The 12,835-nt window shown below is 43.9% G+C and overlaps 1 protein-coding gene across 4 annotated transcripts; it reads left to right on the top strand.

The window, feature by feature from the left end:
- The first annotated feature begins 1,360 nt into the window (after nt 1–1,360).
- LOC115195802 (zinc transporter ZIP12) lies at nt 1,361–12,346 on the top strand. 4 transcript variants are annotated; one of them, XM_029756061.1, is made up of 13 exons: nt 1,361–1,537; nt 2,414–3,081; nt 6,327–6,653; nt 6,821–7,028; nt 7,173–7,321; nt 7,458–7,629; nt 7,884–8,056; nt 8,981–9,133; nt 9,557–9,652; nt 10,558–10,630; nt 10,851–11,009; nt 11,235–11,422; nt 11,667–12,346. In XM_029756061.1, exons 2-13 carry the CDS (start codon nt 2,812–2,814, stop codon nt 11,793–11,795), a joined length of 2,097 nt encoding a protein of 698 aa, XP_029611921.1. In that variant the 5' UTR covers nt 1,361–1,537; nt 2,414–2,811; the 3' UTR covers nt 11,796–12,346. The 4 variants fall into 4 exon arrangements, with proteins under 4 accessions (XP_029611921.1, XP_029611922.1, XP_029611923.1 ...); XM_029756062.1 differs by having other exon boundaries at nt 2,779–3,081; XM_029756063.1 differs by lacking the exons at nt 1,361–1,537; nt 2,414–3,081; nt 6,327–6,653; ... (1 more) ...; nt 7,173–7,321; nt 7,458–7,629 and having other exon boundaries at nt 7,693–8,056; nt 9,004–9,133.
- Nucleotides 12,347–12,835: the final 489 nt, after the last annotated feature.

A 12,835-nucleotide genomic window follows, 5' to 3' on the forward strand; every position in this document is an offset into this window, starting at 1 on the left:
AATATATATTTATTAAATAAAGTAACTAAGTAATTAACAATGGCATGTGTAATCAGTAATCAGTAGTGTAAGTGAGTGTTTTGCATACCTGAATGTAATAATGCAGAGTGTTGAAAGGTGCCAAAGCAAATAACCAAAAAGCCACAAAACTACACAACAAAAATCAACAAGGTGTCTGCGTGGAGAGAGTCTCCCCAATGACTGTGGAAGAGGTGTCTTTATCCTGGGACACACCCGAGCCCAGGTGTTTCCCATCTAGCTGACGACCCTTCCCACTCCGCCCACTGGCATCCTAATAAGGAACAAGAGCAAAGAGAGAAAATACAGCAGACAGAGTGGGAGGGTCGTCACATTATCAAGTGACTGTACATTGGCCAGTAGAATGGAGGGAAGTGGCTGGTTTTCCCCTCACCTTAATCTCAGCAGGATCCCCCCTCTTGCCTTTGTAACACTGGCATTTTCTCTTGGGTGGCCCGAGAATTGGGTCGAAATTACATAGAGAGCCCCTGGCAGATTAATCGAAGTTGAAGCTGAAATTAGGGTAAGTAACTGTCGATCTGATGTTCAAAAGTTCTTGTCGGTTGTAAGAAATAATAGCGGATACATTTTGTGAAAATAAAGTAAATAAATGACTAAGTAGTTAAGTTGGGTCGGAGATTGCAAAACGCAGCCATCCAGAACGGCGCCATCTTGATCATGCAACGTACACATGAAACGTGTCTATAACATTACTATCTTAAGTTCTGAGAACATGGTAATCCCATTCTGGGTAAGTTCTAATTGACATTAAGGGAATGGTCTCCGGAAAACATTCCTTGCTCAAAAGGGGAACATTCCTATAAAATGAGACTCTTAAGTGATCGTTGTGGAAACATTTGTTGAAACCTGAGGTCAGTCAGTCCCTAAGTCACTAATTCAGCCAGGCAGTCACTCAATCAGTCAGTCAGTCTGTCAGTCATTCAGTCAGTCCGTCAGTCACTAAGTCAGTCAGTCACTAAGTCACTCGCTCACTCACTCACTCACTCACTCACTCACTCACTCACTCACTCACTCACTCACTCACTCACTTAGTTACATTCAATTACATGCAATGCGAGTCATCTGCAAAGAAAATATTTATAGCTATTACTGTATTACATAACAGCAGACTGCGGTCTATTCAGAGTGTGCATATTGATTGCTCTGTGGCAAAGAGCTTGCAGGAATGAGCAGTTCTCAGAACAGTGCTCTCTCAGGCTTCAATCATTCAACTAGATCATCTACACCCTTCCATTCCCCCCTGCCCACCACCCTTCCTACCCTCTCCCTCGCCCACCCCCAGCCTGTGGTGTGCTGCTCCCAGTGCCCTCATTGTTTCTCCATGGCAACCGGAGCACTATAAGGCAGGGGAACTGGCAGCTAATCCTCAGGAGCTTACACAATTCTTACTTCTTCTCATAAGAGGGTTTTACCGATGCAAGGGATTCTCAGAAAACAACACAAACCCTTCCTCTCCATCCACCAGAGTAAGAAAACAAAAGATAGAGAGGGAAAAACGGTAGGTAGCTAGGTCTCTTCATGTTTCATTAAATGTTTTGTTTCATTTTTTCCAATGGTAGTTTTGGATGGGTATACCGTTTTATACAGTCTTACAGAAGTGTGTGTTGTTCAGATTTGTCTGACATGCAGGGTACATGGTGTGTGGGAGGATGTTGCGAATGCGTTCAGAGCTAGTGTTGGCGTGCGTGCACTTGTGCGTTTGACCTGTGGTGACTCAGGGACCATACAGCATAAATACAGCAAAAATACTTCTATGTTAATGTCTGGGAATCTGCTTCAGGCATCTGGTACTGTTACTCAGCATGCCACTTCCTGTATTAGTATGTCCTCATGTTGTGGGATTCATCTGTGTTCGACAGCTATTTATTATTGTTTAGATGTGTGATGGTAATCTGACTCATTGGTGAGCAGGTGGACATCCAGTGGGATTTTCAATTAAAAAAAGAACTTGAACATCTATTTCTATACAGTAAGAGTGCATGTGTTCATGAAAAGTGTCCCACCAGAATGTGTTATAGCCTCTGTTCTGGTAATATGGCTTAACTCTCTAATCTGCAACATTTTCTTTCAGAGGAATGTTGTTGTTCAGATGTGAGGCCAGGAGTTTAGAAAATCCGTATGTCTGTCTGATCAGCAGCTAATAGTTCACACAGAGGGAACTTTTCCCCAAATATGATACACAAGTTACTGCTGAGTGCATCCACTCGGGAGAGTTTCTCCAGCCATTTGGCCCTTGTCTCATTACCAACATGCTGTATAGCGGGCTCTGTCCATATGGAGCAATTACCGTATTTAAACTCAAAGTCCTTCCCCTCATGCTCCCTCCCCTGCCCCTTTTCTTTCTCCCCTTCTCGCACCCTCTCCCTGCCCTTAGTTCTCTCTCATTTGCTTGCACTAATCCCTTTGTTGTGGAGGGGCCAGGGTTCTTGGCTGACTGGCCATCCCTGTGTAATGGGGGCTAATTCGGGTGAAGGGTGCCCAGCCAGCCCTCCTGCTGGCCATCCTCCACTAGATTAGGCGGGGCGGGTACATTTTTAAGGCCTCCCTCAGCCCAAACACATTCTCCCTCTCATTGCTTCTGGCCTCGCTCTCTCTCTAACTCTCTCTCTCTGTCTGTCTTTCTCAATCCTATTTTCCCTGCCTGATAAAACTTCTCGCTTCCTCTGTCTTTCTTGAACTCTTCGCTGCACTCTCTCCTTCTCTTTCTTTTCCTCTCCTCCTTGTCGTCTCTCCATCCAGCCCTAAGTCAGTGGCAGGGGTCTCAGCAGGGAGATGGGGGTCCCAGGTGGGACCATGCGGTTCTGGACCCATGCTGTGCCCACATTGCTCCTTCTACCCCTGTGTCTGCTGGGGAGGATCGTGGAGGGCCAGGCCCCAGAACAGGGCAAGGAGAGGGGCTACCTGCAGGAGGCCATCAGGGCTCTACAACTTGGGTCTCAGACCCAGCTCCAGAGGGACCAGACAGGGTTCCTACTCTCCACTGTCCTCCAGGCTGTGCACTGTGCAGAACGGATTGGGGGATCACAGGAGCTCTGTGACAGGGTAAGGCCTAGAATGTTCTATGACATCCAACTGTTACTCTCTATCTGCTATGGGGTTCTATGCATAACGTTCTACTATATGACACTTTTATTCCATTTAAGGTTTTTCTCCAAAAAATAACATTAATGTTAACAGCAATTACTACCACAGTAGATACAATCTGCATTCACTCCTGTCTGTTCATTCTTTCAACCCTGCTTGTCATGGTTGGAATGTGAGCGTGTGGAGGCTTAAGGCCTTGACCTCTATGCAGCACTCATGCTGAGTGGCTTTAGAGGTCCCTCAATTTGACAGAACACTACATAAAAATGTGGTCTGTGAGGCGCTGGGTTTCTGTGTGTTTGTATGGGTGGGATTACAGTGGGTGTGTGTGTGTGTGTGTGTGTGTGTGTGTGTGTGTGTGTGTGTGTGTGTGTGTGTGTGTGTGTGTGTGTGTGTGTGTGTGTGTGTGTGTGTGTGTGTGTGTGTGTGTGTGTGTGTCAGAAGCACTGAATGGAGGTCTCATTTGAGCAGGGGTTTTAGAAATTAAGAAAGCAACTCATTCATTAGAAACTGACTCTTATGACCCTGAAACATTGCGCATTGAAAATATTTGCAAGGGTTAGTGCCTTGCCCACTCTCTTACTCTTGTGTGTGTTCATGTGTTTGTCTGGCCAGGGCTGTATTCACACTAACACAAAGCTGCTCATTTGGGTAAAACAGGCCTATTATCAAACAATGAAGGGAGAGAAAGATTAAAAAAAATATCTGTGAATTACATGGATTCAATTGCCTTTCACAGGGGGAAAAGCATATTGCCTCTTAATTTATATGACCTCAACACAGAACAAAATGTTAACTGCAACAAAGAACATGCCTTGGATCGTTAGCACAAAGTGTTTGCTTGATGGCTTTAAGTCCTGTTAGTCAAATTTACAGATTTCTTATTAATCACTCTATTCATATTCACTAATGTCTGGCCAATTTGACCTGGATAAAAATGAGTTACAGTAAATCCACTTGTACTGATTCCATGGCACAGGGTGTATGAGTTGATATATACAGTACCAGTCAAAAGTTTGGACACACCGACTCATTCAAGGGTTTTTCTTTATTTGTACTATTTTGTACATTGTAGAATAATAATGAAGACATTAAAACCATGAAATAACACATATGGAATCATGTAGTAACCCAAAAAATGTAAACAAATCAAAATATATTTTAGATTTGAGATTCTTCAAAGTAGCCACCCTTTGCCTTGATGATAGCTTTGCACACGCTTGGCATTCTCTCAACCAGCTTCATGAGGTAGTCACCTGGAATGTTTTCCAACAGTCTTAAAGGAGTTCCCACATATGCTGAGCACTTGTTGGCTGCTTTTCATTCACTCTGCGGTCCAACTCATCCCAAACCATCTCAATTGGGTTGAGGTCAGGTGATTGTGGAGGCCAGGTCATCTGATGCAGCACTCCATCACTCTTCTTTTTGGTCAAATAGCCCTTACAGGTGTGTTTTTGGTCATTGTACTGTTGAAAAACAAATGATAGTCCCACTAAGCGTAAACCAGATGGGATGGCGTATCGCTGCAGAATGCTGTGGTAGCCATGCTGGTTAAGTGTGGCTTCAATTCTAAAGAAATCACCAACAGTGTCACCCCACACCATCACACCTCTTCCTCCATGCTTCACGGTGCGAAGATCATTCCTCCATGCTTCACGGTGTGGATGCGGAGATCATCCGTTCACCTACTCTGAGTCTCACAAAGACACAGCGGTTGGAACCAAAAATCTCAAATTTGGAATCATCAGACCAAATTGAGTGGCTTTAGATTGGCTGACCGGAAATGCATTCCAGGTGACTACCCCATGAAGCTGGTTGAGATAATGACAAGAGTGTGCAAAGCTGTCATCAAGGCAAAGTGTGGCGACTTTGAAGAACCTCAAATATGAAATATAAAGAAAAGTCCTTGAATGAGTAGGTGTGTCTAAACTTTGACTGGTACTGTATACTGAACAAACATACTGTATAAATGCAACATGCAACATTTTTCAAAGATTTTACTTAGTTATAGTTCATAAGGAAATCAGTCAATTGAAATAAATTCATTATGCCCTAATCTATGGATTTCACATGACTGGGCAGGGGTGCAGCCAAGGGTAAGCCTGGGATGGCATAGGCCCACCCACTTGATAGCCAGGCCCACCCACTGGGGAGTCATGCCCAACCAATCAGAATTTGTTTTTCCCCACAAAAGGGCTTTATTACAGACATAAATACTCCCGCAGGTGAAGAAGCCGGATGTGGAGGTCCTGAGCTGGTGTGGTTACACGTGGTGTAACCACGGGGGCTGGTTGGACGTATTGCCAAATTCTCTAAAATGACGTTGGAGGCAGCTTATGGTAGAGAAATTAGCATGACATTTTCTGGCAACAGCTTTGGTGGACATTCCTCGAGTCAGCATGCCAATTGCAGACTCCCTAAAAACTTGAGACATCTGTGGCATTGTGTCGTGTGACAAATCTGCACATTTTATAGTGGCCTTTTATTGTCCCCAGCACAAGGTGCACATGTGTAATGATCATGCTGTTTAATCAGCTTCTTGATATGCCACACCTGTCAGGTGGATGGATTATCTTGGAAAAGGAGAAATGCTCACTAACAGGGATGTAAAAAAAATTGTGTACAAACTTCGAGAGAAATAAGCTTTCTGTGACTATGGAACATTTCAGGGATTTTTTTATTTCAGCTCATGAACACTTTAGATGTTGCATTTATATATTTGTTCAGTGTAGCATTCACTTTTTATATCAGTGTCCATATTGTCCATGAGTTTCTAGTAGATAGACGATATGGTCCAAGAGGAAATAGCCTAATTCATGAAAAAAGCATCTATCAACAAAGGCATTGTTATCATATAACTGCAACTCCTCCAACTATTGACGTCTTTTACAACTGCCAACAGTTTGACAGTAAAACATTGACAACAAATACATACTGACATAGTAAAATAAATTCAAAAAAATAGTGATAATTACGGACACCTGTACAAATCTGAAGTACCCAAAAGGGCCACTAGATGTCTCGTGATATATTAAATCAATTCCAGTAATATACCCTCCCTTTCAACCCTATTTCTGCCTGACTCATTTTGTAAGCTTCCAGTAAAGGTTTTACTTCATTTCCAAGCAGCTGAAATGTTTACTTTGCAACATATCCCCTACGTCACACACACTGCATAACATGTTTGATTGCTTTGTTTACAGTGCCTCACTCCAGACCTTGTCCTCTCTGTCCTGGAGGATGATAGGAAAGCTTACCTCACCGAGGATGACTACCATAGAGTCTCCACCGTTCTGCTCTACTACATGATCAACATGGAAGACCTGTGTGCCACCAAACCCTCCCCTTCCTCCTTTTCCTCCTCCTCCTTGTCACCTAGCTACCAGTACTACCTTCTGGCCCTGACCAACCTCCAACATACAGAAGAAAGAGGCTTCCTCTCCTCCAATGAGATAGAGAGCATTCTGCAGCTCATCAACCAGAACTATCAACCACCTGCTCCAGAGACATCTGGCTCCTCCCACTCACAGGTAAGACTGCTGCACCTCAAGCATAAAACATCATGTCAACCAAAGGCACCAGAGAATCATCTCAATCTCCACACATTGAAATAGCCTCAGACTGTTAGAGATGGACACTGGAGAGTTACAGGAAGATATTCCCAGTTGTTAACCAGTAACACGTCATCATCCTTCAGTGTATCGATGCCTCCCATCTACTGGATGAGTTGGGGATCACAGATAGCCAAGGTGCTGATCCATCCTCAGTGTCCAAACTGTCTGCAGCCATCATCACCCACACCCTGCAGGGCCACTGTTTCAGCAAGAGGAACCTGCCCTCCCCTGCCTTCTTTACAGATTACATCTTCCAGTCCCTCAACCGCACCAGCAACCTTCATGTCAGGGGTAAGTTTATGAGTCCTGCCTATGAGTGATTTGACCATAGAGTTGGATAGAGGGCCCAAAAAGCTATTTAGTACATCTGAATAGATTTGAGTTTTCTGTGTGATGTAAGCACTGTTTGATGTCAGTGCTCTTGCTGTTGCGTAGATTTAGAGGAGCTGCTGCACCAGCTTGGTGTGGGAGGTGGTGGTGGAGGGGCCTATCACTCACATTGCAGGGAGAAGCGGAGCATCACAGGCCCCTCCCATATAGGGTGTGTCCATGAGCCTTTGGGGATCAACACAGACTGGACACAGGTGAGACAGAAACTCAGACTCCACATTTAGTGGTGAAAAATGATTTGAGCTGAAAAGGCTCACGGTTCGAACTTGAGGAATCACAATGGAGAGCTTTCCCAGATACAATATTTTCTATTCTTTTCTGTTTGATTAGGTATGCTACTCAGCCAATCAGCTGGTGGATATTTTTGTTCTGGATCCGCATTTGCCAATTTCCCGGGATCACTTCAGACAAATCTGCCCAGCTGTTATCCAGCAGTTGCTAGGGAATGCCTGTGAGTCCACAGAGCCAGCTACACGAGGATCTCCACCCGGTGCCACTGAGAGTAAGACACTGTACCTCACAACCCATCATTAGGAGTCAACAGCTTGTCTACAGTGTCCTTTGGCTGATGTCAATGTCTAGCTAAGATGTTCAACATGCCCCCATTTGTCACTATTTGTCTAAAACATGCATAATCCATCTGTTGAACAATGCCGTTTATGTACGGCTTCAACACATGAAGCTGCTGTAGTCTGTCTCTTAACTGTTATCTCTGCTATAGCTCTGAACACATCTCTGTCTCTGAGCTCTCTGTAGAATATGGTTACAGTACGGCTGCTGTGTTACTCATCACCGTGGGCTCCATGTTGGGCATCTGCCTGATCTTCTTCAACTCCTGCCATGAGACCTACGCCCTCATCTTGCAGCTCTTTGTGGGCCTGGCCGTGGGAACCCTCTCAGGGGACGCCCTCCTGCACCTCATACCACAGGTATAGGGCACAGAGGCCATACTCATCCCACAAGAATAGGGCCAAGGTCACACTTAAACCATAGGTAAAGGTCAAAGAGGCCTCATAAACCTCAAACCACAGTTATAGGGAATGGAGGTTATACTCATACCACAGCTATAGGGAATGGATGTTATACTCATACCACAGCTATAGGGAATGGAGGTTATACTCATACCACAGTTATAGGGAATGGAGGTTATACTCATACCACAGGTATAGGGAATGGAGTTTATACTCATACCACAGGTATAGGGAATGGAGGTTATACTCATACCACAGTTATATGGAATGGAGGTTATACTCATACCACAGGTATAGGGAATGGAGGTTATACTCATTCCACAGGTATAGGGAATGGAGGTTATACTCATACCACAGGTATAGGGAATGGAGGTTATACTCATACCACAGGTATAGGGAATGGAGGTTATACTCATACCACAGTTATATGGAATGGATGTTATACTCATACCACAGTTATATGGAATGGAGGTTATACTCATTCCACAGGTATAGGGAATGGAGGTTATACTCATACCACAGGTATAGGGAATGGAGGTTATATTCATACCACAGGTATATGGATTGGAGGTTATACTCATACCACATGTAAATGGTGACACCTCCCAAGTACATCAAAACTTGTGTTATAGCTGTTTCATGTAAACACGCCAACCTATTTGGTCTAAGATATTTTCTAAGACTGCATAACAACATTTGAACCATTGTAAAACAAACAGTATGGTCAGTGACATTACCCATTGGGATTGCCTTTCTATCTTAGCTCCCCTTTTTTCTATAGTCATCATGAGTCACGACTACTGGACTGATTACAAAACAAATAAGAATGCTTTCAGTGTAGATTAAATGTCTCATTGTTTTCTCTCCCTGTCTCCTCTGGAGATCCTTGGCCTCCATGACGACAGTCACCATTACGATCATCACTTTACTGAGGGAAAGGAATATCTGTGGAAGATTTTGGGAATCATCGCTGGAATCTACGGCTTTTTCCTCATCGAAAGGATCTTCTCCCTTGTGATGCCATCACATGGCCATGTAAGATGATAGTTTTTACTAAAGTATTTATTTCTGTTTCTTGGCATATTCATCTTCCTGTTTAAAACAACTAATGTGTTTGTTACCCACCAACATCGAACTACAGGCCGGAAAAGGAGATAACAATAACAACAATAACTGTTAGCAGTCTGTTTCATGTCCAAATCTGAAAGTTATCTATGGAAATCCATTTTTAAAAAACGGTTATTAATTACTATTTTCCCATTGGTTCCCATTGGCCCTGGCTGAAACTCGGAATGAAGCTGCATTCCTATGTCTTCTGGTCAAAAATAGTGCACTACATAGGGAATAGGGTGCCATTTGTGACAGACCCTGAGCTGAGCTGACTGTGCAGGTGGCTGTGGCTCTGGCTGGTGGCCTCTGGAGTGACTGGAGGCTGATGAGTCTCTTTTTCTCTGGCAGGGTCACGGGGGCCTGGGCAATTCCCATGACCTCCCCCTGGAGCTCAACTGCAACGGCCAGTCACAGAGGGGCATGTCTAGCTCAACCATGCAGCTGGTGAGTCTGTTTGTCCCTCTCTGGCACCCATACAGTAGTGTAACTGGCAGCACTTCAAAAAAACACATGTTCAGTGATTGCGTCAATGGACAGTTGAAGCAATATGAAACCTATAGGTGGCCCTTGAACTTCCTAATATGAGAGCAGAAATAGAGAACTCAATTGAAGGTGCATCCTCACACATGTGTCCCCTAGGCTTGTTTGGACATGAGCTGTCTGTGAAAGGGAAACTACTTTTTGAGCGCTTTTAAGGTTTCTGCTTTGAAGAGAGACAAACAGCTGCAGTGGTATAACTGTGTTCCTGTGTCCACTGATGCTTCAAATTAGAGCTGATGACAAATCTGTCAACCCTCTTTGAACTGGTTGAACACAATTGGCGTGATGCCATAGATTACTGTTCTCAATATTAGGAAATATGTGTCATTTTAACAAAGGCCTATCAAAAACAAGAAAAAACATAGGTGAAGGTGGCGGAGGTTTGGAGTGAGAGTGGGAGAAATGATCTGCCAATGTGCTGTGGGAGGCTAATATAAAAGCACAGGAATTCAAAAGAGGCTTATCGGATTCAAAAATATTTTGTCAACATTTTGAACAGTTTCAACTCTGATGTTGACGTGTACAGAATGTTGCAGTGCAGGGAAAGTGAAGAGGGGTGTGGGCGAGAGTAAATCTGTAACAGGCCATGGCGTAGGAGACCTTGATGCTGCTGTTGAATAATTCAGGCCTTACGCGAATAGAGAAACTGAGCAGTTTTGGTGGTAAAACTTCCTCTAGACTGTTCATTATATAGGCAGGGGGAACTGTGGTCACTCATGTGCTGCTTTTGTCATGGACCGGAGTAATATCATTGTAATGCAGTGTAATGTAAGGAAAAATCTTCCAGTGTATTTGTCTCTCGCCTACAGGGAACTGTGGAGGACTTAGAATGCACAGAAATCCCATCAGAGGCTGAACCAAGAACCCCTACGCATCAGACGAGTAAGTAAGATATTTCATCGTCCTCCTTTCTCCTTTATCTTCACTCACTGTCCCCCAGTCCTCGGGTCCCTCTCTGTTTAGTTTGATCCTCTTCTGTTTTGTTCTGTCTAGTGTGTTGTGTGTAATTAGTGGGGCTAGGACTGGGACTGGGCTAGGGAACGTAGCAGATGGGCTTTCAGGACAGAGCCGCCACACAGACAGACGTTCTTTGTGTTCCCAGGACAGAGTATTCCTGTACTGGCTGTGATGGTAATTGTGGGAGACAGCCTCCATAACTTTGCTGACGGCCTGGTGGTGGGGGCGGCCTTCTCCTCGTCCACTGAGACAGGCATGGCGACCACCGTGGCCATCCTCTGCCATGAAATCCCTCATGAAATGGGTGAGAGGTCACAAGTCACAGAGCATCGGCTGAAAGGCCAAAGGTTGTTGGCATGGGGTGGCAGCGTTTCTTGTTCTTCTTTGGGTTCTTTTGTCAAACAAAAACCAAACATGACTTGAGTCATTTGTGTCCCAGTTGTGGAGAACTGAAAACGCTGTTTCTAAATTACCTAAAATATGTTCTTCTTCTTCTTACTTTGTTCTTCTTCTTTTCTCTCCATTTCAGGTGACTTTGCGGTGTTGCTAAGCTCAGGTCTCTCTGTGAGGAATGCAGTGATGATGAACCTCCTCAGTGCTCTGACGGCCTTCATCGGCCTCTACATCGGCCTCTTCGTCTCCTCGGAACCAGAGGTCCAGCAGTGGATCTTCACCGTTACCGCTGGGATCTTCCTCTATCTGTCGCTGGTAGAGATGGTGAGACTGGGCTACTGCTGCTCTTCGTAAAACACACACTGATAGATAGGGACAGGAGTTTAACCAGACAGTGTGTCCCCCTGATCAGTCAGCTCGCACAGTCAAGAAAATCTTCTCGCCCTATTGATAGGTAATAAATTGTTACAATTCACAGGGGATTTGGGATAGAGAGAGATTTACCCAATAATCAAACTCCCAGACCCTCATTTCTCCCTCTTCTCTTCCTCCCCTTTCTTTCTCTCAGCTTCCAGAGATGAGTCGTGTGAAGACTAACAGGCCCTGTATCATGTTCCTCCTGCAGAACCTTGGCCTCCTAATGGGCTGGGCCTGTCTTCTGCTCCTTGCACTGTTTGAGCACAAACTTAAGTTTTGATGACAGGACACACACACATCCTACTATGGTATCTGCCATGCAAATGTATAATTGATGGCAATGTTGACGGTACATTGTGGTCTTGTTTTTTTGGTCATTTTGACATCTTGTTTATTGATTACTGTATTATTTACTGATACACCATATGAAGACAGTGAACAGCACATTTAAAATGTCACAAGCAAGAAACATTTCATAAGTGACAGGATAATAGAGCGACGTGAATAATAGCAGTGACGATGTGAATCAAATGTCATTTTAGATCCAGTGGTTACGCATAATGTGTTAGAACTGGATGAATCCACTTTTGTATGAATCAGATGCCTAAATGTGATCTTTAGGACATGAACACATCTTCTGTGTGATGATTTATTTTTGTATGATGTACTGTGTAACATAGGGCACATAGCTAGTTTACAGTCTGTCTGTCACATCTATGTCTGGACATGATTGTGTCAGATGTCTAGTCTACAGTGCCAGACGAGATCTTTATATACAGATACATTTTTTGTATGTGTATGTTTGCCATGATATACAGTGTCTTCAGAAAGTATTCAGACCCCTTGACTTTCCCACATTTTGTTAGGATACAGCCTTATTCTAAAATGTATTAAATTGTTTGTTTTTATCATCAATCTACAGTCATGGCCAAAAGTTTTGAGAATGACACAAATATTAATTTCCACAAAGTTTGCTGCTTCAGTGTCTTTAGATATTTTTGTCAGATGTTACTATGGAATACTGTATCACAGGCTTTTATTGACAATTACATGAAGTTGATGCAAAGAGTCAATATTTGCAGCGTTGACCTTTCTTTTTCAAGACCTCTGCAATCCGCCCTGGCATGCTGTCAATTAACTTCTGGGCCACATCCTGACTGATGGCAGCCCATTCTTGCATAATCAATGCTTGGAGTTTGTCAGAATTTGTGGGTTTTTGTTTGTTCACCCGCCTCTTGAGGATTGACCACAAGTTCTCAATGGGATTAAGGTCGGGGGAGTTTCCTGGCCATTGACCCAAAATATCGATGTTTTGTTCCC

Source organism: Salmo trutta, chromosome 6 (genome assembly GCF_901001165.1).
Source record: "Salmo trutta chromosome 6, fSalTru1.1, whole genome shotgun sequence".
Taxonomy (NCBI): Eukaryota; Metazoa; Chordata; class Actinopteri; order Salmoniformes; family Salmonidae; genus Salmo; species Salmo trutta.